We start from the raw sequence: 23,387 nt of genomic DNA, 5'->3' as shown, positions 1-23,387 counted from the left end.
GCAGTAGTTCTTCAGATTTGAAAAATACAGTTGAATGTTCATCTGTAGGCACATGAGAGTAAAGAGAATTCTTAGATTTCATAGTGGTTTAACTGTTGATATCTGCGATATCCAATCTTAACATATTTTTAGGTAGGGAAGATGACAGGGACTAGTTTAGTGCTGATTCCTTTTTATTATTTTGGAAAAATTATGATACTGTAAAATTGACCTTTTTAAGAAAGCATACAGTTCTGTGATTTTAAACACACGTATAGATTCATGTAATCACCATCAAAACAATCAGAATACAGAACAGTTCCATCATCCTTTTTGCTATCCCACTATAGTCACACACTGACTCCTCTTCCACCCTCAACTCCTAAGCCCTGGCATTCACTGATCTTTTCTCCATCATTATTGTGTTATGGTTTTGAAAATGTCATATAAATCAACGGTGCTCAACCTTTTTGGCACCAGGGACTGGTTTTGTGGAAGACAGTATTTCCACAGACAGGGCCAGGATTAGGGTGATGCAAGTGAGATGCTTTCCTCAATCACAAAGTTTACGGGGGTGCTAAAACACTCAGTAATCAAGATAAATAACACTTTAATGCAACAATATAAAAAAATGCAGAAAGTCTATGATGAATAAAATACCAAATTTTTAAATAAAAATAGGATCAGTAACAGTGCTGTGCCAAGCTGTGTTACAAACTAAGGCAAAACGAAAACTCAGTTGGACTGATCTTGTCTTTATTTAAAATTCTGATGTATTGTTCATCATAGATTTTTTATTTTTATTTTATTATTATTATTGGTGGAGACTAGACTTGGGGAAATGGTAACTCACTTCTGCTTTAGTGATTCTTTAAATTCTGGACTTCTTCCCAAATCCACCTACTACTGTTTACTTTTCAGAGTCCTCAAATAGGTACCCTGTGCCTTCCATCTTTGTTTTTAAACAACATTCAGAGGGAGAGACTGAATGGTGTCTACTCTCTTACCGAGAACCAGAGCTTTTTTAAATTTAAAAAAAAAAATTACAATGATGATGGAAAAAAAACAAAATAAAACAGTACAGACTATAGCAGATGTGCCTAGAAGGAAGCTTCCAAGTTAGCTGCACATTTGGAGGGACGTTCATATGGTAGAAAATAAAATAATGTCATTGATCCTAGAATGAGTCACCTCTCTTACTCGGGTAGTATGTTCCCTTGACATAAGTATGCCACAAGGCAGAGCTACTGGCTTTTGCTTAATTAACTGCCATTGGTATCAAGCATACTTGGCTCGGTTTCTCAATATTATTTTCCAGAGCTCATTCCCCTTGCCTACCTGCACACCATGACATAACTCTCCTGTATAAAAATTAGACTTAACAGATTTTACAGCTTCCCTAAAGAGTTCATTTCTGTGCATGAAATCTCTTACTGTCAGATCAGCTTTTTCTTTACTTTTAGCCTCACTTTCTCATGTTTAGAGCCTACATCCTTTGCTCTGGTCCTTATGGAGTTGGAGAACAGCTGGTTAACATCCTGCGTTTCCTTGAAGATTATAAAGTTACTATTCAGTCTTGTCTTTGTCTGAGGGAACCAAACTTAGTCTTTTGTTCTTTTTTGTTTTTTAACATTTCCTTGTGGATCTTGTTTTCTCCACACTTTTGTTTTTGATACTCTCATCTCAGCCATTTCTAAATTCTCCAGTGACCAAATTGGAGTAAGGGTCTCCTTAGGGCTGATGGTGCCATGTGGGTAGTAAGAGCATCATATTACTAATGTTTATTAACATAATACTTGTCACATAGTAGATGCTTGGTGAAATTGTATTTATTAATTTTGCATTACCTTTTATTACATTTTATTCTATTATATTCTCATTGGGACTAACTGTAATGGCCTATTCCTTACCATCTTCTCAAGTTTTTATTTTTTGGTTTATAGCTTTTTTTTTTTTTTTCCTTTTTATTCAAGGTGTTGGAACATAGGTTTATAGCTTTTAAAAATTAATTTGGAATTTCAGTGCACATATTTTCTGTTAGAATTTATGAAAGAAGTATACATGTAATTGTCTACTTCTTTAAAACTTGAGATAGCTGATCCTTTTTTCAGACTTACTACAAATAGCTATGTTTTGGGTTCATTAGAGGAAACACAGATTTACTGAAGATGCTTAAAACACTGGTAGTTTAAATTCTAATGAATATAATGTGTTTTGGTTGTGACACTATTAATGAATATGATATGTTTCCTGGATCTATTTTTTAAAACATACTCTGTGCTTTGAAGCAAAAATTATTTGTTTGAATTTGACACTTTATCCAAAGTCAAATCATTACTCCTCATTAGAATAGGGGACAAATACTGATATGATATAGTACTTATCACTTTGTTTTTCTCATCTTTATTCTCTCTTTTTTTAAAAAAACATTAATTTTATATATTTTTTGAAACAGTCTTGCTCTGTCACCCAGGCTGGATGGAGTGCAGTGGTGTGATCTCAGCTCACTGCAACCTCCACCTCCTGGGTTCAAGTGATTCTTGTGCTTCAGCCTCTCACGTAGCTGGGATTACAAGCAAGTACCACCACGTCCAGCTAATTTTTTTTTTTTTTTTTAAGTAGAGGCAGGGTTTTACCATGTTGCCCAGACTGGTCTTGAACTCCTGATCTAAGTGATCTACCCATCTCAGTCTCCCAAGGTGCTGAGATTACAGGTGTGAGCCATCACTCCTGACCTCATTCTTTCTTAAAAGAATAACTTTATAAATTTTTGTAACTAGCAGATTCTTGATTCAGGTGCAGTTTTGTAGATTCTCTATTTGATGTCCTCTTACTTGAAATAATGTTTACTGGAGGAATCCAGATTCAAACCCTGCAGTCAAGTGTCTTTTCCTGTGACCACCGATTTAACAATGATCTCATTTGGGAAGTTACAATGTGAGGTGAAGGGCCAATCTCGTGCTGCCTTAGGCTTCGCGAGCAAAAGAATGAGGACCAAAAGGAGGGCTTATCCAGTTAATCATTTATCTATTTCCTAGTGTCATTTAACCCCATAACAAGCTATATTAAAAGACATCCCATCTTCAGTAGTGCCAGCATTTGCACATGAAGATTTTTCTGCTTCTATTTCTAATCCTATGAAACAATAGAAATAGTGTATCCCTTTTGATTAAACAGGAACTTTCCCCCCCTTCTCTACACAAGAGGTTTATATTTTATTTAATAAGTATTTAAATATATTTAATAGGTATTTAAACTTGTATCAACATGATTGCCATGAATGGCAAAGCTAGGTAACGAATCAGCCACTAGGTAATACAACCCTGAGGGAGAAACGTACTTACTTCCTCTATAAAATATATATAAAGAGGATTTGTAGATGTTGTTAAAAAATGTTCATAATGATACTATTCTTTTCATAATGTGTAAACATATAATACAATAATGACTAGAGCTCCGTTGTCTAACCCTAGCATCATATCGAATCCCACTGATGGACCAAGTAAAGGACTTTATGTCTTGTAGGATTTTCTGACAGTTTTTCTCTCTCAGCCTGAATCTGATGAATGATCTTCGGTAACAAGTTTTCCAGCTGTTCTATCAGAATTCTGGCCAAACTTTCACAATTATATATAGTGTGGAGAAGAAAGAGGTTTATAATTAAAATGTATCCCAGGAGAGTGTTTTTCCTTTTTAGAAATTATAGATAATGGTCTTGCAGGAGGATGGGTTGTGAACCCCCAAAGGACTAAATAAAAGAATATGATATTTAGCACATTTTTACCTGTACTGTAGTAAGATAAATAGTATTTTACATATCTGCATAGTTTGCCTATATAGGAAGATTCAGCTTTTCCTGTGTTTTCTTGGTTTTACATACTTAATGATTTCCAAGATCTGATTACATATACTTCTTATCTAGCAGTTAGAGATTTAATAAATTTCATGCATTACTGTTTTATTTATATAAACACAGGACTGGTGGTCATTATCTTTATGCCTATCTCTGTTGATTAATGAAGAAAAGTAAAGGAGCCCTCAGCTGTGTAGACCAAACTTAGAAAAGCCAGGTGGAGTTTGGTTTACACCGTGGGTCTTAAATGAAGAGAAATAGCCACATCGTGCTGCCCAAGCCTTTAGGCAACCTGGTCTCCATAATAAATGATAATATGTGATATAAAAAGATAAGGCTACTCTTCTCTAGAAATGACTAGCCTGAGACCCCAGCGCCCCAGGCTCCTCTTAGGCATGAGGGTCTCCATTATCTTGGCACACCTTCCATATCTTGGTATCCCATTCTGTGCCCACCAGTGGGAAGCTCTGCTGCGTCTAAGTGAGTCCCCTGGTGTGGGACCTCTGGGGGACATTTGCTTTGTAGGATGACCACCCAGCTGGGTCACTCACCTTGTGGACTCCCGTTCTCAGTCTCCTGTTTGTTTCCTGCTCACAGACTACCATTAATAAGAATAATTACCAGACTTTCTTCAGTCATTACTTGGGCCTTCTTTGCCTTCACAAATTCTTCTCAGGTAACAGGATCGGAGCAAACTTTTACTGTTTTGAATTAGATGAACAAAATTGTGTTTAATTTTCTTTCCCAAGAGACCTTCCATTTTCTATGAGAACTTTTTCTTGTGATGAAATTCTTCAGGCAGGTTTATTATCAGATACAGATGGGATTCATTTAGTGCCAAGGACAACTACCAGGTTCCAGATTTTTGCTGCTATAGTGGTTACCTTTATTTTATAGCACAGACTGTAAATGAGTTATTTTGCTAAAACCATTTTCCATGACTTTAATGGGAATTAATTTGATAATTAGATGCCAGTTTTTAAAAAGCATAATCTATGCATCTGTATCAAATATGTATGGCAGGTGCAAAGTAACACTTTCCCTTACTTGGTTTTTCTGCAGCAGCCCCCGCATTTATGAAAGGACTACGGCATTTTTTCTTTTCATGCCTGCACTTCTAACTGGCCTATTAGAGAATTTTTCAGATAGGAAAGGGAGAAGATTGAGAAAATTTCTGGCAAAAAAAATAAAAAAGACAGTTGCACAGTTGCTGCAAGCCTGGCCCATGGCAGAACTTCCTTGGAACTAGAGGAATGTGGAGGAGAAAAAAAAGGGGGCCTATGCCCACTTAGCGAGATGTGTAGAGAAAATGTCTGCCTTTGAACTTTTTCATTGAGGGGATGTCTATAGAGATCAGATGGTGCTGATGAGTCTTAGTTATTGGAGACTGGGGCTTACCGTGTTTGCTTCCTGAACTTTAGAGGGATAAGGCCAAGTCTTGTGGCCTATATATGCGGCAAAGCCACCTCAAGTTTGAGAAAACAAGGCTTTGAGAGAGAGTGGAGGGAAGAAAGACAGGACAAATAGCCTGGAAAAGTTGAAACAATTCCCATGTTACTCTTCTTCTTCCCTGGCCCAATATTTTAATATAGAAAACAGTTTTTCTTTCTCTGTGAAATACATCTTGGGCTTGTGGAAATCCGAAGAAACTTCTTTCTCCAGTATTTTTTGTTTGTTTTTATCTGTTTTCTTTTTATTTATTTTGGGTTCACATCTTGTTCTCCTTTCTTAGTGTCTGGAATCTGCACACACACATACACAACGCACACACAGCCATTCAAATGTATTGGATCGTCCTGAGGATGTATGTGACTCTAAAACTGCCTCTATACAAGTCTGCAAAATTCTGTGAAAATCTCTTTCACGGATAGATGTCAGGCTTTTCATTTGAAAAATCTGAAAAATTCTTATTCAAGGAACCACTGTGTTCGCTTATCCATTCTTGTACTATATGACAAAAACCAAATGTGAAAGAACCAGATGGAGTTTGGTTTACAGTACGGGTCTGCAGCTGTGGAGGATCTGGAAATGAGATTTCAACATAATCATGTTTAAGGTATAAAATTATGAAGGCTGTTGGTTTTCTTTTAACATGTAGAATAAGGGTGGTGTTTAGATATGTGCATTGCAGATACCTAAGATGTTATGCAGGCATTGATTTCTTTAATAGTAACATTTGTGAACTGGGAACTAGTGGGCTTTTTCTTTTATGATCTTAGTAATATTATCTGCTGTTTAATACAAACTTGCTAAGGTTTGTACTGGGTTAGGTGGGTTTGGATATGAGTAAACGTCTCCTACCTTCTGTCCTCCCCATCTTTCCAAATAGGTCTTTGCATGGTTAAGTAGTGAGGGAGTGAGCAGCAGCATTGGAGAAACTTACTTACTGACCCAGCTCCTCTATGTGCAAGTTATTATCTGACCTTGGGAAAGTTACCACTCTCTACAGCCTCAGTTTCTTCATCTGTGAGATGGGATGAGATTATTAATTTTGTAGTAGTTGTGAGGGCTCAATTACATTAAATAATATAAAGTTCCAGTACCTGATAGTTCCCTTTCTACCATGTCCTAAAATATAAATCATTTCTCTCTTTGATTTCCTCCTCCTCCTCCCCTTATTTGCTTCCCTGGTTTCTCTAAAGGTAAACGAAAAAACCACAGAAATAAATTATTTGGAAATTTTTGTGGCCTTTTCACTTTTGCTAAGGGGTAATTCCAAAATTCCTATTTTGGAATCTTGACACTCCTAGTTTGACATTGTGCTCTCCTTTCTCCCGGCCTACCCCTCTCTTTTTTTGTTTAGCTCTGTAGGAAAGAAAAATCTCTCTGTTGAGCATATTAAGGTCTTGTAACTCCTAGTCATCCTGCTTATAGTATCCTATTCCAGCTCTTGCCTCTTATTTCTGGGCAAATTTGTGGTTAGCCTCCACTACCAAATTAAAAGGCCAAAATGAAAATGGGCTTTGGTTGAAAAGAATAAGCTTAATTTTGTGCTGAAAGGTATAATTCAGCTTCGGCAGTTACCATTAGTGAACCCACATGTTTTGGGAAATGAAGTAGATTAATGTAAGAATAAAACATTTTGTCAATTTAATTAAGCAAATCAGTTTATTAAAATATACAGACTAATTTCAGAATCTTGTTCTTTGCACTGTAGTGGCCTTCTGCCAGTTGAATCTCATGATACAATGTGAGGGCTTTCTCTTTGATCCTGTAGATCTCATGTCTTGATGTTCCTTGCTGGTTCCCTGGTCCTTTTATTCAAATGTGCTCTCCATGCTTTATTTGCTGCATTTCTTGGTAAACCCATAGGTCTGAATGTGTCAAGTTCCCAGTAAAGAAGCACTTCTTCAAGAACAGGATGAAAAAAGTTTGGGGTGGTTGGTTGATCGAGGGATTGTACTCTAAGTATTTGTAGCTCATCTGTCTGATGGTTCCTTAGGCTTCTAGCAGGCACGTGTCGCATTGTTGTTAAGCAAAGCCCGGTATGTATGTTTGACAAGTTAGCAGCGTGGCAGCTCAGCTTGCTTCCCAGTCCCGCCGCAGTCTCAGGGATTGTTTGGTTTGGCAGGTAGCCAGCTCTCTGCTATAAGATGCATTTCCTTGACAGGATAAAATGTGGAGCTGCATTAGCTGCAAAGTTTACAAAGGTTAGCTAAACACACACAATAAATATTAATAAACAGAAAAGGCCCACCCACCTTTGGCTTTAAATTCTTTTTCTTCATTTTGTGTTTTAGAATCTTTGCAGTATTTGATTAATAACTGGTCTTAGAGTAATTGAGCCTTAAGTATCCTCTGCCTAAGATTGCTCACAGGCTTCTCATTGGCTGCTTTGGTGACTCATTGCCACAGTGCATGGGGCTCTGGAACTAAATGACTATTTAGTTCAAAGTGTCTTATTTGCTTTTCCCTGTTTCATTATGAAAGGAGGGTAAATGTGCTTCTCTGTAACAACGTATACTAACCAGTGTGTAAAGGCTCTGGAGGGTAAAAGATGTGAACAGGAATAGAGGTGAAGTGTCCTTGGACTCCTTGGAAAGCAATTGGACCTTAGTCTGTTGGCTTGGGCAGTTGCTTCTCTCTAACATTTACACCCTCAGTGAAGAGAGAGACAGTAACAGTAACCTGCTGCCACTGGAACTGCCTGTTTGGCTGGATGTCTTGGAATTTACCAGGCCTACATTGTGGATCTTTTCCAATTCTGCATCCTGCTCACTTAAAAACATATTTGAGAACCAGTAATCTTAGACTGCTTAGCCAGACCTCTAGAGAACCAAGAAAGAGAAATAACTCTAATACTATGTCCTTAATATTGTCCTGGGCCATTTATGGGTCACTGAGATTTCTGAAAGCCTTTGACAGCCCCTTTCATTGCTCTGTGATTCATGCACATTCTCTCTTTCTCTAGGACCACATTAGAAGGAAACTAGCCCTTCTACATTTGTGGGATACCTGAGTATAATGATATGAGGAAATCAAATTATTCCTCTTGGAGTAATGACTAATCTGAAAATTGTCTCCAGCTCTACCTTGCAGTGCAATCCATTTAGGCATGGATGAACTGTAGCTTTTAATTTGTTCCTTCGGTGAACATTTGTTGAGCGCCAGACACTAATCTAGGCACTTGGGATATGTTGCCAAAAAAATAAAAAAAAAACTGACTGAGATCTTTGCCCATGGAACATATGTTCTAGTGGGGAAGGTAGACAATCAACATCATTAATAAATAAGTTATATATTGTATTAAAAGATGATACATGCTATGAGAAAAAAGAAAAGCAGAGTAAGGGGAGTTCTGGGCACAGTTTTAAATTGGGTGGTCTGAATAGTAACAACATTTAAGCAAAGACTAAAAGAAATGAGTCTTGGCTCAGATGGACTTCTTCTAGATAGGGTTTCATAAACATGACTTCATCAAGTTATGTTTGTGACTCTCCTCATGTTTCCATATACCTGGCTGTGACCATCTGGGAATTTCCAGTGGTCTAGGCATGGTTCTCAAATTAGTCTCAGTGGCGGAGGACCCAGAAGCTGCACTTTGTAGACCTTGAGCTATTGATACACTTAATTCCCCTTCCCAACCAGGAACAGTTTTTATTAGGAGAAAATGTGACTTTTATATGTATACATTATGACGTAGGTTTTACAAGTATAGGTACAAAGCAGCAACAACCGCCCCCCCCCCCCCCCCCCCAAAACTGAAATTATTTTTTCAAGTTTTTCTGTTAATATTTACTCACTATTGTATTTGTTTTATTATCTTTTAGCACTTGCTAGCCTGGGTAGCAGGCACCATAGATTTGAGGAAAATTGTGGAAAGAAAGCCTAACACTGTGAAAACCTGCCCTTTTAACTTAATTTTTCCCCAACTAATGGGGAAAACACAGCCATCCTGATTTGATTCTCTCTGTACAAATATCCCAGTCCTCTTCGTGGTGCATAGATTAAGAACCACTCTTCTAGAGTAAGTCTGTTAAATCAGATATGAATTAAATAAAAGTCTTGTAGATTTTTTTCAGCTTTCTTCTTAGTTCCTCTGGAATCTCAGGTAAGGATTTGTAGCCATTTATCTATTTTTTTTTTTTTTTTTTTTTTTTTCTTTCATCTCGGGGGGCGTAATTTTCCCCTCCCCCCCCTCTCACCCCTTCCCTCCCTCCCTTCTTCCCACCCTTCCTTCCCTCCCTCCTTCCCTCCTTTGCTCTGTCACACAGGCTGGAGTGCAGTGGCACAATCATAGCTCACTGCAGCCTCAAACTCCTAGGCTCAGGCGATCTTCCTGCCTCAGCGTCCTGAGTAGCTGGGACCACAGGCACATGCCACCATGCCCAGCTGGGAGTCAATATTCTATAAAAAAGGATCTCAGAGATTTCAAGATATTCTGTTTTAACAAAAGAGTGGGATGATTAGAGACAAGGAACCAAAGAAATTTAGCCCAAACTAGATTTAGGAAACAGTAGTCATGATTTTCGTTTTACCACTAGAACTATAAAATGCTAATATTTAATTATACCCTTTCCCCCCTTTGTCCCTGTGTATAGTTTGGCAAGTGATAGATTATTAGTAAACGTTGAATTAATGCTTCCACACATATCTTGTTGTATCAGAGTGAGTTCTGTAGAACCTAGTATATGTAGTTTCTATTTATCAACATTAGCTTCATCTTTTTCCCCTTTAATTCTATCCATGCTGTCCCTCCCACCTCTGCCCTCTTAATACAGACAAAAATTAAAAACAGGCTGTAGTTCCCACTGAGAACTTGTGGTTATTTTCAACCCCAGAGCACCACTTATTTTCTTCACCAGTAATGAATTCATAGGATCATAACTTCCAGTGAACCTTCTCTTAAACAGCTTTTCATTCAGGTTAATGTCAAGTCTTTGTATTCTGAATCTCTGTTTTACTTCTGCCGTTGTCCTGCTGTTTTATCTCATAGATAGGGAGACATTATTAAATGCCTACAAATATGTATTGTTTCTGAAAAAGCTTTATGAGATTTGGATCATTGTGAACTAAAAACAATAACCACCTGGCCTCAATCTGCTGTCCAGAGGGACGTATTGTATGTGTGTAAGAGCATGAAATCTGCTTCGGTGGTAAGTGTAACTGAGTTATGTGGATTCAGCATTCCACAATGCCAGCCTCACGTGGTAAAGGAGCTGGGAAACCTAATTTTGTGCTTTCAAAGCTGTCCAGAAAGGGAGATAATATCAGGAAGAGAACATCTTTTTTATTTTTATGGAATATCACCCAGATAATAAGTGATGGAATGGAACTTAACTTCAGGAACACAACTTTATGGTTTAAAAGAAAATGTCTAAAACTTAGAGGTAAACCATCAGGATGATATTTGATATAGTAGACTAGCCATCAAAGTACCAGCAGGATTGTTTCCATTTTTATCTGGCCTCTTTAGTCAATCACTGTGCCTTTACTTTGCAGAGTGTTGTTCGCTGCCTGTGGCATCCAAAGCTGAACCAGATCATGGTTGGAACTGGAAATGGATTGGCTAAAGTCTATTACGACCCCAACAAGAGTCAGAGGTATTTCAAAAGTATTGCCTGTTTTAGATGGATGATAACAACTGGAGGGAGAGATTCCTCTCCACCGCCCACTATTATTTATTTCCCACTTTGATGGAAGTCCACCCATTTAGAAAATGCAGCAATCACAGAGTAAGGCCTCAAACTCCTGGTATTGTGCTTTAAAGAGGATTTGAATATCACCCTTGATCCACACTGAATTCAAAGCGAAAGTTTCCTGGGGATTTTTAGTTCTTTAGCTGAAATGTTGAGTGCAAGGGGGAAAAAACGTTCTGCCCACTTTGCATACCACCGTGGACAGAGGCATTAAGAGTGATACTTGTAAGAGATTAACAAAGCAGGGAACTAACCACTTACAGGAAATGAATCAGCTTGTCCATTTTGTTTCTTTCTTTTTTGGCTTCTAGCAGTTACTGGTTTAGATGTTTGGCAAGATTATTCTCTGCCCACAGAAAGGGACAGCACAAATACATTTCCCTTCCACACTCATGCCCACCAAGTGTTACACTTAAACATACCACTGTATTTCAAAGGTCTGAAAACTTAACTAGAGGTTCAGTCAATTCCTCGGTTATTTCCATTTTGCTTAGGCACAAAGATGGACATGTGTCACCACCCAAAAAAGGATGGTTTTGTTTCTCTCTCTTAAAGTACAGTGACTGATTAGCTCTTTATTTAGAGTAAGACTTGGTTAACTAGCATTAAAATTCACATGTGACATTCACTGGAGTCCCCTATAAACCTGTTTTAAGGTCCCACATCCTTTGAGGAAAGGAACACCACCCTCTATTAATGAATATTCATTGACCATAATTTTGCTCTGAATAAAAGCAGACAGCCCTGTCTTCCTTTAGAGCCTTCTGGACTAGAGTTGGAATCCTGGCCTTAAACAAGAAAGCATATTTATGGTATTTAAAAACAAATAGGATTTTATTTGTTTTTTAAAAAAGAAATTAAAAATGCTAATGTACTTAGGATGGGAGTCTGTTTCATTTGAGAAAATGATGAGCCTCATTTGATAGCATTCATTTAGAAGGCACTTTCTGTGGAATCTTTGCCTTAAGAAATTTACTTATTTGTATCTGTTTCTCTTGAAAAGGGTAACTCTGTAATACTAAGGAGAAGTGCAATGTTCTAAGCACATTTTTGGTTAATCCCACATGTTCTTGGGCCATAGCCCTTTGGCAGCACTGCCAAGACAACTCAGTTCCAGACACTTGTACTCTTGTGTTTGAGAAGTGGACATATGCCATCTGTGGTGTAGACCATCCAGGTTGCTGTCGTCTAAGATGTAAACTAAAATCTGAATCCTATGACCTTTGGAGTGAAAAGATTGGTTAATTTTATTATTTAAGATCTTAAAATTTCACGTTATTCCTATAGGTTTTGTAAACTCGTGTCCTGTTGCCCTGTTACCTCTTCAACCCTCTTGCTTGGTTATAACCACTGACTGACAGACTTGCTTTTCCATAAGTTTAAGCTCTTATCACTGAAGCCCATCTCCCCATCTGTTGCCATCCCTCAGAAAGTCAAGGACTTGTCTAGACAGAGTGTGTGCACAGAGTATGTTCCTGAAAGTATCTCATGTTTTCAACATAGATTTTCTGTTTCTAAGACCAAGTAAAGAAAATAATTTGCTTTTACACCCCTTAGGGGAGCAAAATTATGTGTGGTTAAAACCCAGCGGAAGGCAAAACAAGCCGAGACTCTAACTCAGGACTACATCATCACGCGTAAGTCATTAACATGCCTCTCAATCATGCGCCTCTGTGCTACTCTCATGTGGTGTTGATTACATAGTTTTAGAGACAGAGAAAGCCCTCAGAATTCAGGCATATATTACAAAATTGCCCATTCGTGTGGATAGGACTACAAGTCATGTAACAGCTAACCTCTGGCTTCTGTGACTCATCACAGGGTCAAGGGTTATTTCATGCAACCTTCAACCCAAAAGGGAAAAGCCTATTTGAGTCCAATACATTACTTTATAGCAGTCTTTTCAAGAGTAAAAGTCTGTTCTAAGTGTAAACAAGAAAGAGTACTGGTCTTGGAATCAGGGGGCCTGGGTTAGTCCAGTTCCACCTGGCAATGTGATGTTGAACAACTTAACTTTTAATCAGGAGAGTGTGGCAACTAGAGGAAGGGTCTCTTCCAGCTTCCTCTGAAATTCTACGACCCTGTACTAGACTAATCCACAGGAATTTGTATATAAAATTAACTACCTGGAGTATGAGAAGAAAGCTTACTAGGGCAGAGTGGTTTTCTCTGAGGTATGTCACACAACCTCATTAATCTGGCAGATATGTGTTCCCAGAGCCGCAATCTCAAACCTGCAACAGGTGACAGCTAGGAAAGAAATAGTGGATGCTCAGTGATTATCATTAGTGGATGGCCCTGTGGACTTTATCAATGACTCAGTCTGGAGCCCAGGGGGCGCTGTACTGCTGGGTTTTCTCACTGGTGGTGGGTCTCCTATAAGACCAAGTCCCTTGGAGCTTATGACCAGTAAAGAGATCCGGGATCATGACACTTTCTTGCAAGAGTAGAAGTGTTAAAGTCGATGTCATAACCAGTCTAGCTCATGTAATTACATGCGGCCTACTTAAATTCCTCCAGTCGTTTGAAGTGAAAAGCTATTTTTCCCCCTCCTAAAAATACTGTTGCGTTGTATTGCCCAACTGAGTGACGAATGGCTATGTTTCTCAGCTCCCCTGACTCAAGGCAGGCATGTTTTACTAGTGAGTGATACGGTCTGGCCCCAATTGGCAGTGTGGTTAGAGGGTAGGAGGGGATACTAGAAGAGTTTTTGAGGCGTTAGAGATATTTCATTCATATTATGAATTCCCTTTAGCCTTTCCCTTCCCTCCCCTGGTTCCCTGGGAAAAGTTTATTTTAAAAGGGGTTTAATCTGCATGTAAGAGTCAAAAGAAATTGTGCTGGTACTTTTTGGGGGCAAGAAAAAGAGAGTTATGTAATACTTCCCCTTATAACTCTTTCCTTCTCCCCTAGAATATTATACTGTTTTCCTTTTAAATTCTTATAATCTTTTGTATTCTGAAATTTAATTTTGAATTGAGTAAACAGCAACAGCAACTGAACACTTATTACTTTGGTTTTTATTTTCTTGTTTTGCCACTATATAGCAGGAGGGATAAGGCCCCATTAAGTCCCCATGCCAAGAGATTTAGGCACCACTTATATTGATGGCAACCTTTATCCCAGTTTCAGTGGGATAAGTGTTCCTCCCTTCCGGTTACTCAGTGTTGTCAACTCCTCCTGAGAGGTGGTCACATTTCAGAAATGTGTGAAGTGATTCCAGTGTTTATGAGACATCTGAGGAAACTTCAGGGTTGACAGCAAGCTGTTGGCATTATTCACATTTGGGTCCTGGAAGAAAAAATAAGAGGCAGTCCCAATATGTGTTTCTTTTCAAAACCACAGTAATTTTTAAGTGCTACCCATGGTTTAGGAGATGAGGAGCCTCACCGATGTTTCCATAACAATATTTGACAGTATTTCCTGAGTGCCATTAGCTGCCAGGAGAGGTGAACAATGAGTCTGGTCTCAAGCAAAATTGGCTAATTGGTTACAGTAAGACTGTCTTTTATTATTAGACGAAGGCTGTCGTTATGACTTCCATTTCATCTTTCAGTTAGTCATGCTTTAGTTATGTTTTTGGATGGAAGGGTTGTTATTATAATGAAATTTTTCAAATGTGACTTCTTGTAGCTCATGCCTTGCCTATGTTCCGCGAGCCCCGCCAACGGAGTACAAGGAAACAGCTGGAGAAGGACAGACTGGATCCCCTGAAGTCGCATAAACCCGAACCTCCTGTAGCAGGCCCAGGTGACTGTGATCCAGCTAGTGACCTGCAGGGAGGTTCAGAGGCAGGGTGGGGTAATCGATATAAAATTGTGAAGGTCTTTTGGGCCTGGATGCTTCTTTGTCCTCAGAGAGATTTTACCACATAGTATTTTTTAAATGTTTTCTTTTTAGCAACAGAACTTTCAAGATCTGATGCAGAATCTCTAGATGTATAAAGCTGATAAAAACTGAGCTCCCATACTGAAATAACAAGGAAGACTGGGGCCCTTTCTGTGTGGTCTCCAACTTGAGTTTCCTAGCAGGCCTCAGTGGAATTCTGGGGCTCTTTGGAACCCAGTGTTAAAACCAGTGCTCTCAATATTGGCTTAATATACAACACTGGGCATTTTGACCAGAATCCAGGCTAAATTAGGTTTCACACAAGGAAGAAAGTGACCATGATTTAGTTTTGTGTTGATATCACTAGAAGAGGAATAAAATTCTTTAACTTTTTAAAGAACTAGGTACCAGAAGAAAGTTAAGCAGCACTGGCTAATAGTACAGCACATACCTTCACTAGAGTTTCATTTTCTGTTATCATCTGTGTAGTTTCTATTTGGTCTGCTCCTTCAGCATAGAAAACATGTTGCATATCTATTTTAATCATTTTTTTCTAACACCATCCTAACCAAAGTTTCCAAATAATATTCTTGCTTGAATTATTGTGAACCCTTCTAACTAGGCAACTTAGTCTCAAGTCACTCCCTCTCTCCCACCTCACCTCTATTTGTCTTATACACAGCTTTAATTTCTATCCCTGTAGCTTTACACCTTCTCTCCTACTCTGATCTTCCGAGATTTCTGTTGGTTCACTCCTGTCCCCAAATACGCACTGAACTTTTTTCTTTCTGCATTTTTGTACTTAACCCATTCTGCTTATTGAATAATCTTCTTTACTTTCTGAGCTTTCACAAATTGGATCCATTTCTTTCATAAAGACCTGTTCAACCACCTCAGCCTGAAATGCTATCTTCTAAGTTCCGTAATAGTTACTGGCCATATAAATTATCTTGCAGTTAATTATTTCCTGCCTTATTTAGTTTCTTCTTATCTTGATTTATAAAATTAATCTTTTAGTGTTATTTGGCTTTTCATATGTTTATTTTATTTGCCTAAAAAGTCTTACATTTTTTTGAGTACCAGTCACTATACTAGCTGCTAGAGCTCCAGTGGGGAACACATCCCTGCCCTTAAAGAGGTTCCTATTTCACAGGGCAATTACAGTACAGCAGAGCAACATGAATCAGTGTGTTCAGCTTATTTGTTTTCTCTTGTAATACTCAGCAAAGTACCTGTACAGTACCAAGATGTCAAGCTCTAAGATATGTTTAAATAGCATCTAATGAATATTGGTTATTTGTGTTAATTGAATTCTAAATGTTCATGCCAGAGGAACTTTTTAAAGCATATGCATGGCAAACTATCTATAATTTTTTCTATATTGACATCATTCCGTAAGTTAAGCAAACTGAGACATAATTTTAAAAAAACTCTCTTCCTATTTAAAAGTGTTACGGCGAAGTTGAGGTTTGGTGACCCCTTACTTTGGTTCTGATTGTCATAAATCTAAGCCAAAAGGATGACACTCAAGTACTCTCAAGACTTGTGTTCAGACAAGTACAGTGTATACAGATATACCTATGTATCCTCATGCTCATTCAGTTTCTAATTTGAATTTTTTTTCTTTTGCAACAGGTCGTGGTGGCCGAGTTGGAACCCATGGGGGCACTCTCTCGTCCTATATTGTGAAGAACATTGCTTTGGACAAGACTGATGACAGCAATCCTCGGGAAGCCATTTTGCGTCATGCCAAAGCAGCAGAAGACAACCCATATTGGGTTTCTCCAGCATATTCCAAGTAAGAATACAACTTTTTAAAATAGGAAAATTGTTATGTTTAATGAACTGGGGAGAACATAACAATGTTTTGGGGGTCTAACTTCTCTGTTTCTTATTTCGTACTTAGGTATGAAACATGGGCCAGATACTCATAGTCTTTATGTCTAGCATTTGTTTGTATCATAAGACTCTAAAAATCATGAATTTTAAAACTAGACCAGTTCCATCAGAGTTGTAGTGTAGTGTAAACCATTATGTAAAGCCCATCTTGCCTATGATTAAAATAAACAAAAAACAAATCACTGCTTATTTGCATTATCTTAGTTGAGGAGGGTTAAGAGCAAATGAAGCAGTTTGTAGGTCTGATATTATGGACTCACTTATTTATAGAGCTGCATAAGTAAGTAACACTGCAGAGTAGATCCTGCCTGCTCATATTCCCTCAGATAGCTTAGCATCAATAAATAAGTGGTGGTTCTTAAAGCCACCAAACCAGCTACATTTACAGTAAAAATAGGTACTATTATAGAATTTTCCATTTTTATTTTTATTTATTTATTTAGAGTCAAGATCTTGCTCTATTGCCCCATGCTGGAGTGTAGTGGTGCAATCATAGCTCACTGTAACCTCAAACTCCTGGACTCAAAGGATTCTCCTTCCTCAGCCTCCTGGGTGGCTAGCACCACAAGCATGCACTGCAACACCCAGCTAATGTTTTAATTTCTTTGTAGAGACAAGGTCTCACTATGTTGCCCAGGCTGGTCTTGAACATCTATCTGGTCTCTAGCAGTCCTCCCACCTCAGGCTCCCAAGTGCTTGGATTACAGTTAAGTGCCACTGCACCTGGCCAGAATTTTCATTTTCTAAATTTTAAAACTTTTTATTTGATTTAATTTAAAATTTATAGAAAAGTTGCAGAAATAGTACAGAGAGTACATATAGTCTGTTCACCCAACTTCCTTCTAATTTAATACCTTACATTATCATAGTACAATCAATTATCAAAACTAAAAACTAACATTAGTATAACACTATTAACTAGGCCAGATGTGTGGGCTCACACTTGTAATCCTGGCACTTTGGGAGGGCAACGGGGGCAGATCACTTGAGGTCAGGAGTTTAAGACCAGCCTGGCCAACATGGTGAAAACCCATCTTAAGTAAACATACAAAAATTACCCGGGTGTGGTGGTGTGCGCCTGTAATCCCAGCTACTCAGTAGGCTGAGGCAGAATTGCTTGAACCAGGGAGGCAGAGGTTGCAATGAGTGAAGATTGCACACTGCACTCCAGCTTGGGCGACTGAGTGAGCCCCTGTCTCAAAAAAAAAAAAAAAAAAAAAAAAAAAAAAAACTATTAACTAAACTATAGACCTCACTTAGTTTTTGCCAGTTTTTCACTCGTGTTCTTTCTCTGTTCCAGGATCCCATATTGTACTTAGTTGTTACTTCTCCTTAGTTTCTTCCCATCATAACAGTTACCTTTCCTATCTTTCATGATTTTGATGCTTTTAATGAATACTGGTCAGTTATTTTGTAGACTTTCCCTCAGTTGGGGTTTGCTTAATATTTTCTTATATTTGGAATGAGACCAATTATGTTTGGAAAAATAACACAAGAGGGATGTTGTAACCTTCTCAGTGGATGTCTTATTACTAGTGATGCTAATCTTGGCCACTTGCTTAAGGTTTTATCTGCCAAGTTTCTCCACTGTAAAATTGCTTTCATTCTATTTTCAGCTGATAAACTTCTTGGGAGTGATATTTTAAGACTATGCAAATCCTGTTTCTCCTCAAACTTTTTTGGTCTAATTTTATCATCCATGAATGAATTTGCCTATAAAAATTATTACTATGGTGTTTGCCTAATGGTGATTTTCTGTTTCCCTCTTTTCTTCTGTGTTTATTAATTGGAATTCTACCTAGAGGAAAAGTTGTTCCTTTTCCCACATTTATTTATTTTTCAAGTATTTTTAAATATTGGTATGGTCTCATTTTATTCTGTGAGTTAAAATCCAATACTATCATCGTTTAGTTTGTTGCTCAAATTGTTCCAGCTTTGGCCAATAGAAGCTCCTTCAGAATGGCTCCTGTCATCTTTCTCAAGCTCCTATATATTTTTTGAATACTTCCTTACTTTCTGGCACCACAAGATGTTACAGACTCATCTTTGTTTTTCTTACCTCCATTCTGGAATCAACCACTTCTCCAAACAGCTGTGGCTCCTTTTGGTTGGAGAATGGTGGTTAGAAACCAGGGGCTGGGTGCTTGATGTGCTTCTTGCTACTAGAGTGCCATTGCTTCCAGGTCCTCTCTGCTGACAAAGCTAGGAAGTATATGTATGCATACTAAGCTACCTCTCTACACACATCTGTTTCTGAACATATTAATATTTTTTTAAACTATAGTTTGAATTGATGTTTCTGATTTCAGTCCTGTATCACAGTTTCCATAACTTTTCTGCTTTCCATATTTGTAACTTCTTTCTCCATTAATGAGAAGCCTAGCTCTTATTTGTTCTGGCATATATATAAACTAGTTTTAGAATTGCTAACCCATATCCCTGTAAGAATCACTTTTCCTATCTACATTGCATAGTTTACAGTTCTTTTTGTCTTTAGCTTTAAGTATACTTTCTTCACGACCCTAGTGATTGTGACTGTGTTAGCCATTTGAAATGCAGTTAGGTTCATTGCTAGTGTTTATATCCCTTTTTCAGGATTTTCTTCACATTCTGTTTATTTTTGGGAGTGTGTGAAGTATTACTGTGTTGCTAGGAGTCAGAGCTTTAAAAGAGATTTGCTTAGAGGAGTGTCTCTTCCTCCTCATTCTTGCTCCCCTTTTCCTTTTCCCAATCCCCCTTTTTGTCACTCACTTTCCTATCCACCCCCTGTAGCTAAATAATCTCTTCAGATCCTGGTTTATCTTTTGTGTGTTTCTTGAGCAGATATGTAAGTATTTTCTTATATCCCCATATTTCTTACATGAAAGGTAGCATAATGTAAATCATCTTTTTTTCTTTTTTTGATTTAAGTTACATTTGGAAATCTTTGGTGAAATGTAATTACAACATATGAACACATGTATAGAGTAAAATGTCACCATGTTTAATATACAAATACTACCCAGAACCAGCTTTTATCACATTATTGCTAATTTGTGATTATCCACAAAGTAGTTGGTTATCTAAATGTTCCTTCATTAACATTTTAATATGAAATTTAACTTTTAATGAACTTTGGGAGTACTATTTATAAATATGTCAGCAGCTTTTTTTGTTATGCCATTTTTGAAATTTGAAGTGATCGGTTTAGGATGTTAGTTTCTTGTTATCCCCAATCTTTATTGATTGATTTAAAATTTTATATGTATTTAGGTATATGACTTGATATAAATAAAGTCATATTGATTTGCCTTTTTTTTTTTTTTTTGGCTTTGCTTCTTTTTCACATAGAAGTATGCCCTAGAAATCACTCTACATCATTTCATAGAGCTCACTCTCATTTATTTTCACAGTCGCGTAGTACTCCATTGTATGAATTTATCATAGTTAATTAACCATTCTTCTATATATGGATATTTAGGTTGTTTCAATATTTTATAATCACTAACAATGCTATATAGTGAATAAACTTACAGACATGTATTTTTGTATTGTTGGAGGTATATTCAAGTTTTCTTCCTTGATGTCTTTATGTATTCCTAAAGTTTTCTCTTTTGTTACGAGAAAACTGGATGGTGATTACTTTTTAAAATATTACAGGACGGGCGCGGTGGCTCAAGCCTGTAATCCCAGCACTTTGGGAGGCCAAGGCGGGTGGATCACGAGGTCAAGAGATCGAGACCATCCTGGTCAACATGGTGAAACCCCGTCTTTACTAAAAATACAAAAAATTAGCTGGGCATGGTGGTGCATGCCTGTAATCCCAGCTACTCAGGAGGCTGAGGCAGGAGAATTGCCTGAACCCAGGAGGCGGAGGTTGCGGTGAGCCGAGATCGCGCCATTGCACTCCAACCTGGGTAACATGAGTGAAACTCCGTCTCAAAAAAAAAAAAAAAAAATTACTATACTGGAAAAAGTCTTTTTTTAACCAACTCAGCCTTTATACTGCTACCAGTCCCCTATGTACTCATTATTAGGAGCTACTTTGCCTGAAATAAAAACACATCATCTTAGCATACATTCCTTAGAAGCAGGCCCTGAGATAAAGATATACATAAAGGTGATGTATTAGGCCTTGTTCCCAGAGAAAATCAGTAGGAAAGTAGAGATGTGTCATGAAGCCATCGAGTGTACAGTATTAAGCCAAGTCCCAGGGAGGGTCACTTTGGCTTAATCCTGCAGGGCAACCCTGGAGACTATGGTCAGAGTTGCCCTGGTCAGGGGCATGGCAGCTGGAGTATTCATACTCCCTTATTTGTTGGTCATTGGTGATGGTTGGAGATGGGGTTGGAAAAGACTTCCAGGCACTGTCAGCTCTCCAGGGCTTTAGAGATAGGTGCTGCTGCTGTGAGTGGAAGCACATTGCCCAATAATGCTAAAAGGATTTGAGGCAATCGAGGGGAAGCATTGTGTCCTCTGCTGTTTGTACTATGGCAGAACAGACTACGTAATGTCAATGGTGGTTGTTTACAATTTATATTCATAAACAATACAGATGGAACATGTCTGAAAAGTGAATTGGATAATATCACAACAGCTAAGAGGTCATATCAAGGCTGACCAGTGAAATAGTATGCTTTAGCCTTCAATTGAATAGGATTTATGTATGTATAAACTATTCCATGTCAACACATCATTGGCAGTCAGATAAACTTACAGATTATGCCTATGTTGACACTTCTGTTTTTAATAGAGTATTTTCCATTATTATTAGGGATTTTTTAATACTTCAAAAACCTTGTTTAGAAACATACTAAAGATTTGTTTTCTACAGTCATATTTAAAATGAGTTAAACATGTTGCATGTCATTTCAATGGCTAACTGTTCCAAATATGTATGTCTATGTTTACACACAAATCATTGAGATGTCTTCAAAAATATTGATATAAATACTATTTGTAGATTATTCATTTATATTTGCAATGCATAATTTAACAATATTAGCAATGTATAATTAGAAGGTGTCAAATACCTAACTTACCATTGGAGCAAATGAAACATCCAGAAGATAACTTTTAAAATCTGCTAGGTAGCAAGTCATTTCTAGAACCCAGACCAGGAACCTGACCTTAGAATTTCCAGGTTATTGTTCTAACATCTAATAATGAGTTATTTTGATAAAGGATTAACCTCAATTCAGTATGTGATTTTCATGTCTGAGATTTAAATTAGTACATACATACAGTAAAAAAAAAAAAGAAATCCAGTGGTACTAAAGGTAGACAATGGAAATTTGAAAGCCTGTCTTTCATTTAACCCCTAGTTCATTTATTCTACTACATAGAGATACCAACTGCTGCAAGTTATTATATATCCTCTGTGTGAGAGAGATATATATGTTTAGATACATTTATTGTTTAGAAATGCAGGTATATAGCATGTTTTACAAGCTGATTTATGATTTTGTTTTTTACTTAGTACACATTGGAAGATTGGACCAGATCCATCCAAGACATATTTATCTCATTCTTTTTACTTCATTTGCCTATTCAATTGTATGGTTATATTATGCTTTTATAAAAATTATACTTTCTTGAATGACTTCTAGAGGCCAGAAGTCTGAAATCAAGGTGTTGGCAGGATTGTACTTTCTACAGAGACTCCAGGGGAAAATTCATTCTATGCCTCTTCTAGCTTCTAGAGGTTGCCTGATGCCTTGGCTTATAGTCACATCACTGTAATATTTGCCTAGTCTTCACATTGCCTTCTCCTTTGTGTTGGTCTTCTCCTTTAGTCTCTTGTAAGGATACTTACAGTAGCATTTACAGCCTACCCAAGATAATCCAGGATTATCTCCTCATCGGAAGATACTGACCCTTTTTTCAAATGAGAGAACATTTACAGGTTCCAGTGATTTAAAGTGGATATCTTTGGGGTGACCATTTTTTCAACCTATCATAGTAGAGTTCTAATTTAATTATTTCCAGTTGGTTAACCAGTTGCTATAGCACTTTCTATTGTACTATTTAATTTTCCTCATTAAATTGAAATACCTTTGTTATACCTGATATACTTATGAATTTTAATCAATTTCTGGGTTCTCTGTTCTGTTCTGTCAATTGGTCTGGCTCTGCAAGTATCAATACCAAACAGTCTTAATTATTGTAGGGCTGCCTGTTCTCATTATTTTTATGAGTATGTGTCTATCTATTCTTACAGGTCTCTATGACTTTATTAGGTTATCTAGTAACCTCCTCCCAAAAAATTAATGATGTGGGCTTGAGTTATATGTACATATTAATTTAGATAGAATTTATAGTTATCTAGTAACTTCCTCCCTAAAAATTAATGATGCAGGCTTGAGTTATATGTGCATATTAATTTAGATAGAATTTGTAATATTGGTTCTTTCAAACCAAGAACAGAGTTGTCTTTCTAGTCACATCACTAAATCCCACAGTAGTATTTTCTTCATATAGACCTGTCACATTTCCTTTTAAGTTTATTTCTATTTATTCTATCTTCTTTTACTGTTGTAAATAGAGGTTTTTCTTATGCTAAATTTATAACTTCTTTGTAGGTGGAAATACTATGCAGCTATATATATGTGTGTTATTTATATATATTAGTTTTGTATCCAGCTGTTTATTATGTTTTCTTATATATGTTTTAAATAATTTTTATTCACTTAGCTTGGGCTTTACAGGTA

General features: G+C 37.4%; 1 protein-coding gene and 1 long non-coding RNA gene across 5 annotated transcripts in view; one reads left to right on the top strand and one right to left on the bottom strand.

Moving 5' to 3' along the window:
- Positions 1 to 23,387, top strand: part of WDR70 (WD repeat domain 70) — a 328,762-nt gene that overhangs the window by 285,531 nt on the left and 19,844 nt on the right. For all 4 annotated transcript variants that reach the window (XM_032278922.1, XM_032278923.1, XM_032278926.1 and 1 more), the window contains 4 exons: positions 10,775 to 10,875; positions 12,529 to 12,608; positions 14,605 to 14,721; positions 16,435 to 16,597. In XM_032278922.1, coding sequence (XP_032134813.1) covers positions 10,775 to 10,875; positions 12,529 to 12,608; positions 14,605 to 14,721; positions 16,435 to 16,597 — 461 coding nt within the window. The remainder of the gene's footprint in view (positions 1 to 10,774; positions 10,876 to 12,528; positions 12,609 to 14,604; positions 14,722 to 16,434; positions 16,598 to 23,387) is intronic.
- On the bottom strand, positions 6,923 to 7,576 carry LOC116552253. The gene is made up of 2 exons (XR_004269297.1): positions 7,534 to 7,576; positions 6,923 to 7,434 (listed from the first exon to the last, which is right to left on the bottom strand). It is a non-coding gene; the product is annotated as an uncharacterized LOC116552253 (long non-coding RNA).

Source organism: Sapajus apella, unplaced genomic scaffold (assembly GCF_009761245.1).
Source record: "Sapajus apella isolate SASKATOON/1434 unplaced genomic scaffold, GSC_monkey_1.0 scaffold11, whole genome shotgun sequence".
Lineage (NCBI taxonomy): Eukaryota > Metazoa > Chordata > Mammalia > Primates > Cebidae > Sapajus > Sapajus apella.
This window is presented reverse-complemented; position numbering and strand designations above follow the sequence as displayed.